The 20,564-nt window shown below is 43.2% G+C and overlaps 1 protein-coding gene across 3 annotated transcripts in view; it reads left to right on the forward strand.

Moving 5' to 3' along the window:
- Window positions 1-20,564, forward strand: part of Ptpro (protein tyrosine phosphatase receptor type O) — a 195,376-nt gene that overhangs the window by 164,328 nt on the left and 10,484 nt on the right. For all 3 annotated transcript variants that reach the window (XM_051155511.1, XM_051155509.1, XM_051155510.1), the window contains 6 exons: window positions 1,596-1,631; window positions 4,236-4,317; window positions 13,253-13,343; window positions 16,509-16,585; window positions 17,385-17,519; window positions 17,735-17,857. In XM_051155511.1, coding sequence (XP_051011468.1) covers window positions 1,596-1,631; window positions 4,236-4,317; window positions 13,253-13,343; window positions 16,509-16,585; window positions 17,385-17,519; window positions 17,735-17,857 — 544 coding nt within the window. The remainder of the gene's footprint in view (window positions 1-1,595; window positions 1,632-4,235; window positions 4,318-13,252; window positions 13,344-16,508; window positions 16,586-17,384; window positions 17,520-17,734; window positions 17,858-20,564) is intronic.

Raw genomic sequence — 20,564 nt, forward strand, 5'->3', positions numbered from 1 at the left:
ATTATTATCAATACAAATTATATATATATATATATATATATATATATATATATATATATATATATATACTGTAATATGAGGTATTGTGCCCATACAACTCAATTATAATACAAGCTTTACTTCTAATATCCTGAAAGCACTATTGCGGGCTGCTTAGAATAATTAAGTAATACAAGCTAACTGTTAGTTTATCAAATCATGGTCATGTCAATTACTAGTCTATTTTTATCACAAGAGTATATATCCTAGGTTTAACAGATAAATATGATTCTAGAGATATATAAGGTCTTCAAAAGTCTCAGAGACCTACAGAATATGGCATTTAAAGATGGTTTTATTATTCTAAAGATTCTTTGACAACAAGACAGGTTAACTTCTGGCAACACCCAGCCTACCTCAAAGAAGATGATGAGCATCAAAGAATCTCCTTATGGAGATGGTTTCAAATGTGGTAAACAAGCCACTGGGCAAAATGTCCTCATTTCTACCACAGACAGAATTCTGCCTAAAAATGGGCAAGCTTAGATGCAGGCAGAGTAGATGGCCAAACTCTGCCAAGACAGAGTAAGCAAGATCTCAATAGCTCCTAGCTCACAAATATGTCTGTCAGCGATATTGGGCCAGAAGGCTGAAGATGATGCTCCAATGTTATAGAGAGTTTTGGGTGACTGTTTAAGCAGCAAACTATCTCTGTCACTTTTTTCATTTTGGAAGTGCTGCTAACCTGCACTTCCTTTTCACTCAGATATTTAAGTTTTATTCCTTCTCAAGTCTCTGATGGGATTGAATTAAATTTAGTTGGTTAGGGGTTAAGATGTTTTCAGATCTAAATAGACGTTTTAAGATGTTTAATAGAAATGAGATATGATAGATATTGATTTTCATTCAGAATTTTAGACTCAACAAGATAGGAGTAATGTTTACTTCAAGTTTGTCAAATACAAATAGCCAAATCACGACGAATATAACATTTATATAATTCCTGATTGTCTTGTGGTTCTTCCTGCTGTATAGTTTATTTTATTTATGCTTAACATAAATAAAATTTATTATCTTCATATTTATTAAAAGCATACGTACATGGGAGAATTGCAAAAATCATACGCCCACACCAGCCACACCATTCACACCACTGGCAGAGTCACACACCCACGTAGTTCACACCACCTGCAGAAATAACAGGAAAGGTAGTCTGTGATTAAGGATCCAACTTCCGACCTTCTTGGCCTTTGTTCTTTATTGCCCGACTCTTCTTTCTTGTCTATAGACTCTGGAAATTGGGAAGTGGATACTTCTCTTACTAATAAAACATTCTAGTAAGGTAATCGTCAGGAGTCAGCAATGTATTTCTATAACTCAGTTTTCAGCAAGTGGGAAATATAAAATGCAGGTGTATTCTTGCGACCTAGTAGAGTTTCTTAAAATTAATCAGAAATTGTTATCTTTTACCAAAGAAAACTAATTTAACAAATCTGAGGTATTTATTAAAAATTAAATAGAGTTGCTTAAGAAAAATTAAAGCTCTTTAGCTCTTTAATGTTTAGTCATATTAATCAACTTTTTATCTTGGTAAGTGTATTTTTTTCAATTTTCAGGAGTAAAAATGGCTTAAAGAAGAGGAAACTGACCAAGTAAGTCCATGGTACTGACTTAGAGAGTTTTATCCTAGGGTCTGAACATTCCAAACTGAGACTTTCTGTTGCCAGGATGAAAAACTTAGAAGATGGAGGGTTTGTTTCATCTTCCAGGTCACAGGACATTACTGAGGGAAGTCAGGGCAAGAACTCAAGCAGGAACCAGATGTAGTTTTAATCCCAGCACTTAGTAGGCAGAGGCAGGTGGCTATCTGTGAGTCCTAGGCCAGCCTGGTCTAATGTAGCACATTCAGAGCAGCCAGGGCTACATAGAGAGAACCCCGTCTCAAAAACAAAACAAAAAAGAACTTGAAACAGAAAGCATGGAGCAACACTTTGTGCTGGCTTGCTGCAACTCATACTTAGCGAGCTTTCTTACAGTAGACCAGAATCACCTGCCCAGGAACTCCACAGAACCCAGAGAACCACTGTGCCACCCACATTTCTACAGCAATGAAATGTTCAAGACAACTCCCCACAGGTTTACCCTTGGGCCAGTCTGCTCTGGGTAACCCCTGACCTGAGATTCCAGTCTCAGTTAACTCAAGGCTGTGTCCGGTTCAGCTACCTAGAACAAAACAAAGAAGTGGGTGTGTGTTGAAAAGCACAGCATGTGTCGTTGATGCACAGGGATGGAGAGACTACTAAAGATGCTTATCACAGGACCAGTGTCAGGAAAAACATCAGCTCTTCTCTTTGAAACCTTAGGAAGAATAGATTGTTAGGACTTACAGAAAGAGGCCATGTGGCACGCCAGACACATGACCATCTAATATGTTCATAAAGGTAAATGAAAGGCTCTGCTCTTTTTCATGTTTTTAAATTCTACATTTATTCCGGGGAAAGGTTCTTACTCTAGCTGATGACAAAATTAATACTTTAATAATACCACCTCTGAAGTCCTCCGTAATAAACAGGAAAGATAATTAGCTAGCCTGTGCTCTCACTTACCTCTTGAACTCTTAAGTCATAAGACTAAGATTCCGGTGAGTGGAGATTAAGCATCCATTAATATGATTTCAGAGGCTTAGGAGATTATCATCTCCAGGACCTTTCTTGATTAAAATTCTGTAGTGCATATATGGAGTGAGACATTCTTTATAAATAGGATTCAATCTTGATTCTTACTAAGGATAGAACACTGATTATCAGTTGAAAAAGGCAGTGTGGTTCTGGTGATATTATTGCTAACAGAAGAGAAAACATGATATTCCATCAGATATTTGAAAAGAAATGTTAAGATAAAATATCTTATTCGGTCTTGAGTGGATTATAATTTCAGGACACAGTAAGATAATTTTTCCAAAATCTGTCTAAAATCAGTAAGTGGCGTATTGTCACACACCATGGGAAAAGACCTACTGGCCAAGAAGAGCAGATCGTTTGGTGGGATGTTGTGAACAGCAAGGGAAAGGCTTTGTTGCCCAAAACATTGGTGGGTTTTGGTGTTAGCTATAGAAGGATTGGCTAGAGTATCCAGGAACAGAGAGTCACAGGACAAAGCAGTGGGCGACAATCTGACATGTCTCCCAGGCAGAAACAAGAAGCATAAAGGTCTGGACTCTGAGACCCCTGCTTTCTGTCTCCTTGCCTGCAGCCACCCTGCCTGTCCTTCTCCCCATCATGAGAGACACACACACAGACACACACACAGACACACACATAGACACACACACAGACACACACACAGACACACACATAGACACACACAGAGACACACACATAGACACACACAGACACACACATAGATACACACATAGACACACACAGACACACACAGATACACAGACATACACACATACACACAGACAGACACACACAGACATATACACACATAGACACACACACAGGCACACACAGACACATACACACATAAACACACACACAGGCACACACAGACACACAGACACATACATAGACACATACACAGACACACACACAGACACATACACACATAGACACACACACACACACATAGACACACACACATAGACACACACACACACACATAGACACACACACATAGACACACACACACACACACACACACACATAGACATATACACACAGACACACACACACACAGACACACACACACGTGTTCTCCCTGCATCTCCATACTACCTCTGTGCCAGCCTTTTCCGTCCCATCTCCCTTCTTCTTGGTTTTGTTTCTTCACACCCACAAATCTGGTCTGTCTTCACTGTACACATTTCTACTTTCCTAATAACAAGGTGCTACGCAGAAGTGTTAAATCCCGCTTAGAGATTGATGCCCCACTACAGCAACCTGCAGCCAGAAAAGAGCTCCTACTAGAGTGTTGGGCTATGAGCACATCTCTAGCTGGTGTTTTGGAAAGAGAAGGTTAACGTGGGAACACTTTTGAACCAGGACTTACTCTGCCTGGGCTGTTGTCAGAGCTCTACTGCCCTGTGGCCTTGGGACAGACTCTTGACTTTCTTCCCCGTATGTTTCCATGACTCTCTCATATTTGCTTGGTTCTTCTGAGGTTGGTGATCAAGGCTCAAGCTTTGCACATGCTAACCAGCATACTGCCAGTTATGTTGGTTTTAAAGCACCCTTTCTTTGTGTTTCACAAAGCCCTGTTCAGCTGGACGACTTTGATTCTTACATCAAGGATATGGCCAAGGACTCTGACTACAAATTCTCTCTTCAGTTTGAGGTAAGTGTGAGGCGTTTTCTCCCTCATGTGGTTGGCAGGGTGTGGGAGTGGTCACGTTTGCACTGGGGTCATTTCCCTGCTCACTGCATAGAGCATGTGAGACACTGCTAAGCAAGGAAAGCTGGTGACCTCAGAGTGGCCTTAGCTATGGGCCAGATCAAGGGGCAAAGAGACAGAGAGAGAACAGGATCCGGTTCAAAGGTAAGTAGATGGGACCAGGAGGGGCATCTTTGAAAAAAAAAAAAAAATCAAGCACAGTCAAGTAGAGGGAGGATTAAAAGCAAACTGACACCTGGCATTGAAATAACCGTCCAGGGACGTTGGTGTTTTCAAATGATATGAGCTGTAGACTGCAGTCAGAGTGGATGGCCAGCATCCACCCCTGTGCCTCCCAGGTGTGTGACCTAGGCTGGACTAGGGCAGGGCTGTCATTAAGCTAGCATTCTAAGCAATGCTGGTGAACACTTTCCCTTTGTTATTCTTTCTTTTGAAAACCTGGGTGTATGTGTGGAGTGGGGGAGTTGCTCATGATTCCTGTAGTGGGAGGAGGACACCATCCACACCCCTCTCCCTTGAAGCTCACACTGAGTATGAGGCCATATGCCTGCACAAGCAGAAATGAGCCCGTGAGCATTTGCTTTGCTTCATCGTGGCGCACAGCTCACGGAAGCCTCGAGTGCTTCAGGCTCCACAGCAGCTCCTCTGATCGGTGATTCAGGATAAATAGGAAAATGGTGACCTTTCTAAATGTTCTAGTTTTCTCTTTAAAGCCTAAATTCTCTTTCCCGCTGGCTTTATCTCATTTTTTCCCCACTTCTTTCTCTTCATCATCAAATAACTGTTTTAATTAACAGAGGCCAGCAATAGTCTGAGTGTGGACATCCTTCCAGGGAGCTTGAGGGTGAAAAGAACCTCTAAAAAACATTTCCTTTTTTTAACATAGTAAAAAAAAAACCTTTTACTATGCATATATGTATGTGTGTATATGTGTGTGTGTGTATATGTGTGTATGTGTATATGTGTATGTATGTATGTGTGTATGCATATGTGTGTATGTGTGTATCTCTGTGTGTGTGTGTACATATATGCCACAACTTCCATGAGTCAGTGTTCCCTTTTGCCACGTAGGGCCCAAGGATCTAACTCAGGTCATCAGCCTTGGTGGCAAGAACCGTTACTCACTGACATGTGGATCTTATTCACTGCCAAATGCAAAGGCCCAGAACTGCCACCTGTCAATACATTTTGAATAAGGCCTGGCAAGCTATCTATTCCCTGCTGGTGCATATGAAATTATCGATATCAGCTCCAGTGTTAACATCGCAAGTACAGAACCTCAATTATATGTGGGGGTCAACAGCAGGAGTGGCATTTCAGAAAGCATGTCCCTGGAAGGAGGGGAGTTTTGAAATATTAATAAGCTAAAATTACTTTTGCAAAATGAGTAACTGGATGGCCACAGCGGCAGTGATGAAAATGAGGATGTAACCACGCCTCCGGTCTGACTAAGAGCAGTTCCTTACAGATGAGACACTGCAAATGTTACTTTTCTGTTACTGTGATTTAAAAAAAAAAAAAAAAAAAAAGATGACAAAAAGCAAGTTAGGAAAGGAGGGGTTTTTTTTTTTCACACAGTTCTAAGATGAAAGAGTCTGCCCTGTGGGGAAGGCATGGCAGCAGGATGACGAGGTAGGCTTGGCAGCCAGGATGCAGCGAAAGAAAGGAAGAGGGGACCAGACTGAAAGATCTAGAAGCCTGTCCCTGGATGTACAACTCCCAGCAAAATTCACCCTCCTGATGGCCCCACTGCCCTCTCAAACAGAGCCACCAATGGAGACCAAGTGTTCAAACGCACAGGCCTCTAGGGGGGGACATTCTTCATGAAACCACCATAGATGCTGTTGGTGGCACAGCTGAGGGCCATGACCTCTGCTGAGGACCCTCATTTTATGCCAGAGTGTGACTATTACTGTGTTACAGAATTGTATAGTTATTTAGAAGTGTAGCGGCATTTATTTTGGAAAAAAAATAAGAATGCTTTTATTGTAAATGAAATGTACTTCTAACCAGCTTTCACCTAAGTAAAAGGGGCTTGTTGAAAGGATATTCGTGTAGGAAGGGTTGAGTAGCTCAACCTTGCGTGGGTCTCAGAGATGACTGGAAACTTGAGCTAGACCTCTGATAAGGCCCCTTCATTTCTCACTTCTGCTCTCCTCTGGTCTTGACTTTGCTATCTTTCATTGCAAGGCAACTTCTTTTTCTTAGTAGAAAACTCAGGGTTCAGCATCCCATCCCCTCCCCTTTCCTCTTGTCACCTCCTATCTCCTTCCATAAAATATTCTATTGCTCACCTGTGCTTTGAGAATTAACAAGGGCATTTTGTCCAGAAAGCTTGGGCCGTGGTCCCTATTCTGAGCACTACTAAAGAAGAGTCTTATAAGGTCTGTCAAGCAAGCTAACATGACCAAATTGCCCCAAGTGAAGGATGGCCATATCCCTGAGCAAAGATGGGGGACAATTTATGTGCTAACTTCAAGTACCATAAAGATATGTAAAAGAGAATTGTAGACTTTATCTACTAAATGGTCAATTTATCATGTGCTCAGCATTATATGTTCAATTATAAATGAACATTTTAATTTAGTTTATAACATTGTGTTTATATTTAAATATTTCTATTTATTTGGCCATTAATAAGTCAGTACTGAGGGTAACACTTCTCAAAACCTCAGTTTCTTCATCTATAAGAACTGGTACATTGAACTAGATCAGTGATTCCCCACTGAGCAAAAGCTGGCCAGTCCCCAAGAAGGAATGTGGTGATGTGTGGGAGTGGCTTTGGTTAATGCATTGGGTGGAGGCTACTAACAGTATTTAATGAAAGAAGGGCAGGGGAACTAAATTTAACTCAAGGTGTTTAATGAGGAATTGTCCTCAGCTGGTCGTATGCCCATGAAAAACACTGAGCTTTATGTGGAGCACAGTGCAGCAGGCTTTATGATGCTGGGGTCCTACCGTTATACAGAAAACTCACTGGAATGTGTGCAGAGAACCTGCAGCATTATAGAGGGAGTGGTTTGTCCTAATGAACTAGCTTATGAAAGCCAGAAAGTCTGGTCTTTGGGGCAGGCTGTCCAGCTGGTGAACCACAGAAAAGCTGAGCTTGCAGTCCCGAGTCGAAAGGCAGTAGGGAGCAGAATTCCTTCCTCTGTGATGGAGTTGCCTCTCCTCTTAATTCAATTAATTGATTGGGTGAGACCCACCCAATGTGCAAACAGTAGTCTTCTCTGAGTCCACTGAGTTTATCATGTCTTGCCAACTTTATAGCAAGCTCTAGTTTGCTACATGGCCAAATAACTGGGCACTCCAGCCTAGCCAAACTGACACATGAATGCAGCCATTGTGCAGGGGTTTGTAGGAATGTTTAGGGCTTTCACTGTTAATAAGCATTTTCATACACCTTTCTTCCTAGAACACTATTAGTTGTATGTGTAATGTACTTGGTACCATGCTTAGTGTGTGTGCATGAGTCAGTGGGAAGTGCCGGCACTTTTATGGTACACACTTGCCCTGTATGTCTTGGACTAGCATTTGCTGGACCCAGATCTCACATTGGTTCTATTCCCTTTCTCCCTGACAGCCTCCAGTCAGTTCTCACATCTTCACGGGCCACATTGTCCTCAGATGGAGTGTGATTTCTTTTCTGTTTTTATAAAAGCATTGTACTCCCATGGCTGCTCTCTGTGCAGATGCCTAAGCTTTACACACAGTCTTCAGGTTTTCTAGTATTTTGTATTCATAATTACTGAAACATAAAAGGAGAAATGCTTTTAGTTATAACAGTACCTCAAGAAGGTATTACGATGACCAAATCAGCTGAGCCTAGGTAAACCTAGTAGCTAAAACAAGTATTTGCTCTGCTCATATGAATGCTTATACCACTTGAATTTATTTCCATACTGACACTGAAAGATCAAACATGCATTGAGAAATTGCATCATTTGTAATCATTATGCAAATTGAAGATAATGTCTGGATTTACATATATTACCAATACAACTGTAAGTCATACATGCAGCTTTATGAGTTTCTACTTCCTAGCCACTGAATAAATTTGCTTTTTACTCGGTATCTGATTTGGGAACTGTGGAAAAGACTGATTATTCCCTGAAAGAAATATACACCTTTCCTTAAGGAGGATGGAAGCCTGACAGAGGACAGCTTCATTTCTGATGTTTCTGCTAAGAGAGGTTCTGAAGAACCAGACTTCAGAGCCTGAGGTGGCGCCATTTTCAAGCCATTCCATGTACTCCTTGCCTTCCCGTTTATTTCTGGGATTTGTGATTAGCTAAAAGGCAAGTAAAGGCCCTTATACTCTTTGTTTGGAAATAAGGCTACAAAGATTAACACAAAGCCATATAACATGCTACATGCTGAATGATAGGTGACCATTGCTTTTCGATGGTGGTGCCATCTCAGCCTCTGTCTCAGCCCTGTTCTCTGGAGGAGTGTCTGCAGTAGTCACTGGACTATGTCACTCAAGTACGCTCATTGAGTTTTGGACACAAGATCTAGCCTTGACTTTTCTCTCCTCTTTCCCCTCTCTTCCAGATATTTAATCTGTTTCCAAGAGCCTATACTAGCACCATGGCCTTGGTGGCCTTGGTGGCCTTGGCCTATGTGCTGCCCCTTATGAGCTGCATCTTGGCCTCCAGGTCCTTGAGAGCCACCGTAGACTTCCCTAGGGTTGATTTCTTTTGTTTCTGTCCTCCCGTTATCCACCCATCAGATTCACACAAGCACCGTACTCTTTCCTTGAGGTACATGTGATGGATTGAACTGTGTCCTCCCACATCCATTGAGGCGCTAACATCTCCCTACCACAGGATGATATCTCCTTTTCAGATAGGACCATGACAAATGGAGATAGTTAAAATGGTCAGAAGTTAAGGGGTCGTACTATAGGCAGCTGTTGATGATTGTCCCATTAGAAGCTAAAGAAAGGAGCCACCACAGCCATCAGAGGGGATACAACCCTGCTAACACCTCTGGTTTCAGACCTGTAACCTCCAGAGCTATGAAACAATAAATTTATTTGGTGTTGAGCCACCATATTTGTGGCACATTGTCCCATCAGCCCCAGGAGACTCAGATGGTAGTACCATGCTAGACTAGAACTTAACTCTCTTTTCACACATGCTGATGGTTACTTGAAGATAACCAATGCTATTATATTGTTTCATTAACTTGCTGTAAATGGTGCCTCTGCTCCTTCCCTTCCCCTTTTTCTCCCACTGTGGATCACTTGCCTCTCATGCCCAGTCTGATCCCAGGTAAACACTAAGTACTGTCATCTGGTGACAATACTGCTGTAAGAGCAGAACACAGAGGCGGTGCTTGTTTTCGACGATGGCATGTTGACTGTGTTTCCTAATCCATGTTGAAGGCACAGCCTCATCGACAATGTTTGAAGATGAGGCCCTTTGGAGATTGCTAGGATAGACAGAGTCCTAGAGCTGGGAGTCTAGTGGTGAGATCAGTGCCTCGATAAGAGAAAATGGTGAGTTCCCCCCACCCCCCCAATACACACACACATAGATAAGACAGGGGAATACACAGGGCTGGCAGCTGCTTACGAGACAAAGATTATCAAGGAAATCTACATTGTCATTACCTTGGTTTGAGGCTTTTCAGCACCTATGACTATGAAAAATAATAACATACTTTGATTAAAACCACAGCTCTGAGGTGTTTAGCTATGGCAGCACAGACACACACACACACACACACACACACACACACACACACACACACACACGAGTATGTATGTTTGCGTTTTCTTCCTCTGGATTTGGATGCTCCAGCAGTCACTGGCCCAATATAGACTGCCACTGGGCTTGGTGACCACATTAGACCCTGGGCAAGTTATCACAGTGTTCTTGGCTTAAAACAACAAATTTTTATTCTCCAAACTGTCAGGTTTGGGAGCTAAATTAAGGATTCTTCAGAGCCGGTCTCCCTCTGGAGGCTCAGGGAAAATATTTCTTTACCTTCCTCAGTTTCCAGTGGCCTCAAGAGTTCTTTAACTGACAGCTGCATCAGCCAGACTCTGACCCAGTCTTTAATGGTTTGTCATCTGGTACCCCAAACACAGTGACTTGTCCCTGCAAGCTTTTACAAAAAGGTTCTGATAGGGACACAACACGGTGGTGAACACCACTCTACCCATGGAGATGTCTCCAACAAGTGAAAACTAGGGTTGATCATATGAGAAGCAAAACAGGTGAACAGAAATTCAAAAATGATCTATGTGGCCCTAGCCTATCACCTGATACTTTATCTTAATGAAGACTTAAGCCCCTAGGGTTTCCATATGGCTAGAGAGAAAAATAAAAGCAGTTAGTGAACTGGAAACCTGTGTGATTTTCCACTCCAAGACAAACTACATCACAAAACCCAAGAAGCCAATTGAGTGCGCACGCAGCTCTTGCTTGGCTGCAGTTCAATCTGGCTACATGTGTGGTCTTCCGCCAATTAAGCAGCCCTTACCAACTTAGGACATTTGCAAAAGGGAAGGCAACACTCTCAGAGAATTAGCTTCCAAGCGCGCTGCCAGCTCTCCAGCCTGCCTTTAAGCTTTCTTTTGTATCTGAGGCCTTTTCCAGTGTCTTATTTAGTCTATGTCCAAATTGGGGGCAGGAAGCTGAGGAAAGTTGTGACTCTATCCACACAATGGCAAAGAAAGGAGTCCTTAGAGAGCCAAGCCAAACCAAGCAAAAACAAACATAACCACACCATAGTTAATGCTTCCCAATTGGTATTCATAGGGCAACATTTGCATGTGTTGAGTTTAATCCTTCTACTTTATAGTACTAAAAGCCAGCAAAGAATGGAGAAATTATTAGATTTGTTTAGGAATAATCAAGCTTAGGTTGAGGAAATTTGAGCCTGAAAGACCTATAGTTTATAAGCAGCATGAAGAACTAAGAGAAGTATTTTGAAATTTTGTTTTTGTTTTTGTTTTTGTTTTTTTTGACAAATTATCCTTTATGGTTCTTTCTAAAGAAAGTCCACTTGTAAAATATTTTAATCAATGGAAGAAAAACATCATTTAAATAAGCTCATGATTACTCTAATTAACTTTTAAAAAATAGTGCTGATTTGGGTTAAGATTTCCAAAGCTAGAGATTTTTTCATGTGTCTCACAAGAGCAATATGGCAAGCCACTGGGAAACCTTCATCAGAAACTTGCACAGCTACAATGGCAACTCTCTGCTTTAAGTGAGCTGGTGCAAAGGTTTTATCTGAAATAAGGAAACAATTTAAATTTGTGCTGAGGCATCAACTTGCCAGTTTATCTTTAAGAATGACTACCACGTACTCCAAACCATGTAAGATTTTATAATCTTGAGAAGCCAAAACTCATCAGTTTTGCTTCAACAAGTATCAACAGAAGCATCAACAAGAAAGAAAAACCTGGGGCCATTGAGGTTGTTTCATCCATGTTGACAGCAATCGTGCAAGAACCTCCGACTTGAAAGAGGCCAAAAGTTTGACGCCTGAAGCCTGTGCTTTGCAAATGATTCTGGAATCAAGAGGCAGAGGCATAGGGCCTCTCTGCTCAACTGCCTGGAATATCATCAAATGTTGCCTCCCTTAAAAATCTTTCAGAGATCCCCAAATTCCTCTTCCTGAGTAATCCTCTAGCTTTGGATTCCTTAAAGTAACAACCGAGGATGGTCTTGAAGTGTGAAAGTTGTGTGCTTTGCTACATCCTGTGGCGTAAAGTGCAAGCACACTGGAATTCAGATCAGCAGCACCTTTATAGAGGCCCTGAGAGAGTCCGGACCACTAACAACAGCACTCAAGAGGCAGAGACGAGACGATGAGGTCTTAGGGGCACAATGATGGCACGCTAGCCAGGAGAGACCCTGACTCAGCAAATGGAGTGAAGGACCAATGGTGAGGAAGCCACCAATGTCCTCTGCCTCCCCTACACAGGCACACCCACATGCATGGCAACACACACATACACGTACAAAAATAAATAGCTGAAACACCCCATGTAGTCATTTAATCTTTTGAACTGCGCTAGTTGTCTGCATACATGAAAAATACTAATGCATCTTGTGGTAGGAGATGCACAGGGCTTGCCTCACTCAGCACTGCTGGTTCATCTTTATTCTTTGGCTTCCATCAGCAGATATTTAGAAACTGTTAATCCTCTATTTTTACATTGAGGACATTTCTTCCTGCTTCTTTTCCCACCTTCTCTTTTTTTTTTTTTTTTTTAACTACTTCTTGGAGGCTTTTTGTCTATGAAAAAAAAAAAAAGATACCCACATTTCCTCATAGAAGAGGGAGGTTTATGATATAAACAACCCATTGTGGGGTGCCCCCCTTATCATAAGCCTGGAAGGGGGTTGCATTCCCAAGCCTTCCACACCCCGTCCTCCACATACGTGTTGCTTCTCTGAATGATCTGTGAGAAGCCCTAGCTGCTTAGCCATGCTTACAAACACCCTTAAAACCCCAGTGCCTGTTTCATTTTCACACTCACGGGTATACATTTTCACAGGGGTGCTTCTACCTCAGGCTGCAGGTCTGACCCGAGTTGTCTCCTCATCCAGGCTTGTGGCAGCCTTCCTGGCCATGAACTCTTTCTGGCTGGTGGTAGAGCACAGGAGTTGAAAGCGCACTAAGCAAGCGCGTAGAGAACTTGCGATTTCACCTAAGTCCCAACCAAATTCATTGACTAGAGCAAGCCGACAAGCATGTAGTGAAAAGGCACACTCTGCTCTTAAAGGGAACTGCTGCATTAGCCAACCAAGGGCATGTTGAAGTTTTATTCATGAGCAGAGTCCAACGTGAACCGTAAGCTATCCAACCCACGCTGTGTACAGAAACCTCAAGCCTCTTCTCTGCTTGTTTGCAGGAGCTGAAGTTGATCGGACTGGATATCCCACACTTTGCTGCGGATCTTCCCCTGAACCGATGTAAAAACCGCTACACAAACATCCTGCCGTGTAAGCTGGTCACTACTCCACCCCAGCCCTGTCTTCAGGGTCTCTCTGTGTAGCCTTGGCTGTCCTGGACTCGCTTTGTAGACCAGACTGGCCTCGAATTCACAGCGATCAGCCTGCTTCTGCCTGCCTGCCCCCCTCCCCTCCCCCTCGCCGCTCACAACCCCCCCCCCCCCCCCCCCCCCCCCCCCGCCCCTGCCCTCACCTGAGTGCTGGGATTAAAGACATGGCCCGGTCCAGCCCAGTCTTTCAAAGCTCAGAGCTTTGCTATCACAGCTCGGTCAGTCTCACTGCTCCCCAGCCAGACTCAGGCATGGTATGGGCTGCAGCGCCATCACTGGGACTTCCTGGACCTGGCTAGGGCATTGATCTTATTCGGGGGAGGGAGATTTTATTATCTTGCCTTCACATAAATTGCATCTGAACAGAAGAGACTAAGCATTTGGCCCTTGGGGGGATAAAAGGAGCTTAGCCCAACTGGGATCAGATAATGTGCGCTCCTGTGAAGTGTTTTCTGTGACTTCCCTGAGAGGGAAGGCGGCTAACGCTGGCCTTACTCCCACACCTGGCGAGCTAAGATGATGTTAGCACTCTGTAATAAAAAGCAGCAGGCGTGGGGCAGTCACAGCAACTGCCATACAGGCTGACTTTCCCACCTCTTCTACCCTCAGGGCGGGCTAGGAAAGAAGGCAAAAAACAGGCACAGGGAAACCAAAGATTCTTCAAAGACGTCATTATTCTTCATATGGTTTCCTGATAAAATCAGGTAGAATTAAAATAATAACATTTAACACCTATAAGGAGTCAAAATGTACTTTTTCTGATTAGCCCCTGCCGGTAACAGCCTTTCTTTAATTGACAAACACACTGAAATTCAATTAGGCTAAGAGTCAACAAAAGATGACCTTAAAGTCAATATATGTCAGTAGTTTAGACATGTTTTTATTTTAAACTTTTTCTTACAATATATCTTGATCACATTCTTTCCCATCCCCCAGCTCCTCACCCACTGACCCACCTACCCAGCTTCACAGCCTCCCTCTTTCCCGCCCCCCCCCCCAAAATCAAGAAATAAAAATCAAAACAAACAAAAATCAGCAAAGAAAGAAGGCAGGGGGGAAAAAACGGAGAGTGATGGGGAAAATATGATCACAATATATGATATAGTTGAAAGCAATTTAAAAAAAATTGTTTAATAAAATATGATCACACCATCTCCCTCTTTCCTGTTCCTCCCTCCAACTTCTTCCAGCCCCTTTCCTCCTTCTCAAAGTCATGCCCTCCTTTTCTTTACTATTGTTGCATACATAAATACATAAATATAACCTGCTTGGTTTATTTAATGCTGTTTCTATGCATATGACGTCAGGGCTGTGCACTTGGAACTGGGTAAGAGGTGCAGGGCCCATGAAAGCCTTCCTCCTATGCGAGGGTGTCCGTGTGTGCGTTGTCCTGTTTCATGTCTTAGGCATCCATATTCTTATGACAGCATGCATACAGCTTCCCTGCTATTTCTAGGGGACATCAGAAGACCTCCTGTTCCTCTGGCTCCTAAAATCTTCCTGTCCCTTCTTCCACAGTGTCCCCTGCAGTTAGGTGCAGGAGTTGTATGTGTCCACTGGGGCTGGGTACCCATGATCAGTTGGTCTCTGTATTTTGATCGCTTGTGGATTACTGTAATGGTCTCTGCCTACTGCAAGGAGACGCTTCTTTGATGACTAGTAAGAGCTACATTCATGTGTGGATGTAAGGGCAGGTATTTAGAATAGTTATTTTATTATATTCAGAATACAGGTATTATTCTGGTCTAGTCAAGTGATAGAGGAAGGCTCCCTAAGATCCATGACCTCACTAGCACTGGGAAGTCGCCTCTGTTTCTAGTACCAGATCCTGTTGAGTGGACCTGGATATGAGTGAATATCGCTACCTAAATAATACAGGAAACAGGACAACGCAAGCAGACATCTTATCGTATAAGGGAGACTCTCATAGATCCTATCACCAGGCACAGAACTACAGGCAGTTAATGTCGAGAAAGAGGGGATTGATTAGTCTTCCCTAGAGGGGATTGATTGGTCTTCCCTAGGGATGAGCTCTCTATTTATCCTATTCCAAGTCGTACACACACACACACACACACACACACACACACACACCTTAGAGTTAAATTCCATGTCCAGCAACATGTGTGTGTGTGTGTATACGACACTAAATATACTCAGTAGGTTGTATTTATCTATTTATATATGTAACAATAATAATCAAAATAAAAGAGGCCATGGATTTGAGAAGGAATACAATTGACACCAGCATGTTCCTTATGACGCTCAACACTATATAGGGTGAATATACGTCAATAAAGAAAAGTTCTAAAAATAAGTTAGCAATATAACTCAGAATAAACTAAAGGAAAAGAATAGGAAAAATAACCAAGATAAAAATCTGAAATCAAGGAGGTCAACAATAGCACTATAATACACAAAAGAGAGAAATGAGAATTGGTGGGGAGAAGTAGGTTTAGAAGACAACACTTTAGTTTTGTAGAGATGAATAAGTCTAAGGGATCTGGGCATACTATAAGGACTATAGTGGTTCACTGGAAGTTTTATAATTGAGTGGGATTTACACACTTTTTACCACAAACAGAATAACAGATATGCGCGTTTGCTTAACGCTAGTAGTCATTTCTTAATACACACACAAGTGAGCACACAGACACACACAGACATACACACACACACACACACACACACACACACACATACTCCTTAGATGTTAAATTCCATGTCCAACAACAAAAAAATTAAACTAGTGAGTACAATATTAATTTCAAAATACCCATGGTTCTTCTGTTCTCTGGGTAAGGTAATGGACTCTGAATGTGCCTGAGTGAGATGGGAGTCATACATTTACACTACGTACTACGTGGTTACAATGATATTTTAGTTCCTGCCCGAAGCCCCTGCTGAGGATTCTTCCTGAGACAGAAGAGCTGAGGAAAGAGTGGCTGGAAGATAGTCACGTGTGATCTAAAGGAGAAACTAAAGCCACAGTAGATTTCCTCCTTCCTCGCCATCTGATTTAGCTTGGTATTTGACAGAGACAGTCAGGACAATTTTCCCTTCCATTCTGAAGTTTTAGTGTGCTTTTCCTCTTTGCTCTTCACAGATGACTTCAGCCGAGTGAGACTGGTCTCCATGAATGAAGAGGAGGGAGCAGATTACATTAATGCCAACTATATTCCTGTAAGTATCAATTAAAAAGTCAGGTACCCAAAGCTCAAAACCACACAGTCCAGGCAGTGGAGGACCACAGGGGCAGCGTGGGCACGTGAGACGAAGAAGTAACAGCTCCCCTACCCAACAACTGAGCCCCGAGAGCAGGGACAGTTTCTGTTGTTCCTACTCAAAGTACAAGACTCAGTGGTTCTCAGCCTTCTTGATGCCGCGACCCTTTGACTCTCTAATTCAGTTCCTCATGTTGTGGTGACCCCCAACCATGAAATTATTCCATTGCTACTTCAGAACTAATTTTGCTACTGTAAATCATAATGTAAATATCTGATATGTGACCCCTGTGAAAGGGTCATTTGAACCCCCTCTAAAAGAGTCACAAACCCACAGATTGAGAAACACTATTTGATAAAGGGAAAGACTCAGACCAATGTGAGAGACTAGTGGCGAAGAAGGAAGGGGAAGGTCATGACGCACAGGAGCCTCTCCCTCGTGTTTGGAACCCAGATTTAAAGGGCTACAGCAGAGTACCTGTGCATTTCAAGCAGCCATAAAGATTGTGGTTGTCATAAAAAGGTGTGGACATGATTTGATGGCCTTCGAAAACATAGCTTAAAATCACACCAACCCAGTTAATCCCTCTGCTTACCTCTCCATGATAAGGGGCAAGGACGTGCCACATAGATGCGTGATCCTTGGCCAGCTTTGTCATCAGCAAAGTGTCAAGTTGTCCTCACAGGTACAGAACGGCCAACAGCATTTGGTTGTGACGGTGGCTGGTGAAGTGTACATGTTGTCACTCATCTTTCAGGGATACAACTCGCCTCAGGAGTACATCGCCACCCAGGGGCCGCTGCCGGAAACCAGAAATGATTTCTGGAAGATGGTGCTACAGCAGAAGTCTCATATCATTGTCATGCTCACTCAGTGCAACGAGAAAAGGAGGGTGTGTACCCGTGTGGCCAGCCGTGTGCCTGTGTGCCACGCCTGCCCTGTTCACAGCCTGTCAGACATTGGACTTGCTCTCTCTGGGGGTGGGGGGCGGGCTGCTTGCTTCTTGCAAAATGAGGACCATTGCTAACCCCTCAGTGAACACAGACTCTATTTCCTCTCTGGATTATCTCTTGTTTGTTTGTTTTTAAAACCATGTTTTTGCCTCAGGTAAAATGTGACCATTACTGGCCATTCACAGAAGAACCCATTGCTTATGGGGACATCACTGTGGAGATGATCTCTGAGGAGGAGCAGGATGACTGGGCCTGCAGACACTTCCGGATCAATTATGTAAGTTCCAGGAAGGGTGGTCTCCAGGCCTGCATCTCACCAATATCACTTACCAGGACACACACACACACACACACACACACACACACACACACACACACACACACGAGCACTTCAAGCTTTGCCAGGCTGCTCCCTGTAAGAGACAAAGAGACAGTTACTCCCTATTTTTATCAAGGGAGTTTGGATGCAATGTTGTCCTCAGAAGCCAGAGGAAATGAAAGAAAAGGCTGCACTGGTCCATCTCAAACCTGTGCAGGGCTGCCAACCACAACCAGGGAGGGAGGTGTTCTCATCACTTGCTTAATCAGATAAGAGTGACAGCAAGGTCCCTGGTTGGTGCATCAGTCTCTACAGCTGCCCCCTCCCCCCACCCATTTTTGTCAGCTCCATTGGTCTCCTTGTGGCACTCTTGTCCCCTCTGTCCCCCAACTCTTCCATAAGACTAGCTGCGCTCCACCTCAAAGCTTGGCTTGGGTTTCAGCATCTGCTTTGATCCCCCACTGGGTGGAGTCTTTCCCAGGACCTCTATGGTAGGCTCCCTTCATGGTGAAGACCTAGATGCCCCTGTTCAGGCAGCACAGTCTCCTTGTGGATCTCATAACCTGGGGAGTAGGGGCTACCTCTGACATGGACTCTGGTGCCCACTCATTGATCACTTCCCCCTGGTGGAGTACCTTGCCGGACCACAGAGGAAGAAGATTCAGGCAATCCAGATGAGATTTGATAGGCTGAGGTCAGATGATAGGGGAAGAGAGATCCCCATTTGTGAGGACTTAAGGGAGGGTGAGAGGGGGCAGAGGGAGGGAGGGTGGGACGAGGAGGAGATGAGGGAGGAGGCTACAATCAGATGTAAAGTGAATACATTAAAAATAAAAATCATATATATATATATATATATATATATATATATATATATATATATATATATATATATATATACATATACAGCAAGGTAGCAAGATGTGGGAGACTCAGGTACATTTCAAATTAAAGATTGGAACCCAGACTTATTCTTAATCATGGTTCCATGTTTCTCTTAAAGTTATATAGAGTTCCAGAAAGATCTGTTTGCCTTGCCTTGCGTCTCTGTGGACAAGTCTTTGAGCATGGTTGATCGTGTCTATGCCAGGCTCCAGTGCTCACTTCAGCCAACGTCATCCCATTTGCTGTCTCTAGAGAAACATCCCATGTGACATGGAGTTTTGACAAGTATAGTCCGCTTAGCATGGGCTGTCTGTTGAGAACAAAACTGGGAGGCCCTCTTGCCTTCTTCTTTCCTGCATAGAAACAGCCCTTTCACTGGGCAGTGGTGGTGCATGTCTTTAATCCCAGCACTTGAGAGGCAGAGGCAGGAGCTCTATGAGTTCAAGGCTAGCCTGGTCAACAGAAAAAGTTCCAGCACAGCCAGAATTGTTACACAGAGAGACCCTGTCTCGAAAAACCAAAAAGGAAGGAAGGAAGGAAAGAAGGAAGGAAGGAAGGAAAGAAAGAAAAAGAAAGAAACAGCCTTCACTAGTGATAAGGAGCAAAAGATGGAATAGTGGCTCCTATGGAACAGCCAACTTCACCCACTGCCTGTTTTGTAAAGCCCTCATCAGCTAAGAGTGGTTTCTCTGCTTTCAAATGTTGGAAGAACTGGAGATGTAGCCAAGCAGCCTGTGACTGGAAAGCACATGCAAATCCTGAGTCCCTTCTTCACGAAAATGAATCGAAAGGACTGGAAAAATAGATAATATGTCGTAAGACATTGGCCATTCATAAACATGGTGGCACATATCAATCACTCAGCATTAGGAGGCTGAGGCAGGAGGATTGGGAGTATGAGGCTAGCCTTAATTGTACAATGAGACCCAGACTTCCAAGAAAAAAAATTTAAAGGTTATTTCACATGCAATATTATTATCAGTTATGTGGAATTCAAATTTTAGTGTTCATAGTTTTTTGTTGGACCACAATCCACATTTATGTGTGATGTATTGTCTATGACTCCATGGAAACTGCATAGTTACAATATCTAAAAATACTAAAATACCTACCTGGACCTTTTAAGTGACTATGTGTTGAATCGTCATGTAAACAGAGGTTACCCGTCACCATAGCAACACACGCACTCCCTAACTGCCCACTTACAAGAAATAAATCTGTTCTTAACTACTAGCTGTTAACAGCAGCTTTCCCTGGGGTGTGCAGAAAAAAAATCCAGGCACACCCCCAGTGAGTGTGTAACAGGCTGCTCTATCTCTCGCATTCTTTTGGATTGCCCAGCTCTTCTTTGTTTCCCAGGAAGGCTACTCGAATGCAGTGTTACTCCTTTCTCAGGCTTTCCAGGTCTTTGAGACTTTTCAGCTCCTTCCTCCCTGCCTCAGTGACCCCGGCATGCTGCTCCATCTAAGGACACTGCCATTACAGTTTTCTTTCTTCATCTCTTCCTCCCCTTGGATACTGTCAATTCCCCCAGCAAATGCTCTGGCTCCCTGGAATGAACAAATCCAAGAACGAGCTATTTCAAAAACTAACTACCCAAATCGATAGACTTTCTGCCAGAGGCAATAGTTCACAACCTTAATGCCATTTAAACCGAGTTTGCTGGGCTGTTTCAGTGAGAAAAACCAGGGCAAATTGCTGATGAATAGGGAGCAAATCTTTTTCCCAGGGTTTGCATCTGGGAGCAGGGAAGGGAAAAAAACATACAGAGCACAAGCTA

Source organism: Acomys russatus, chromosome 13 (genome assembly GCF_903995435.1).
Source record: "Acomys russatus chromosome 13, mAcoRus1.1, whole genome shotgun sequence".
NCBI lineage: Eukaryota > Metazoa > Chordata > Mammalia > Rodentia > Muridae > Acomys > Acomys russatus.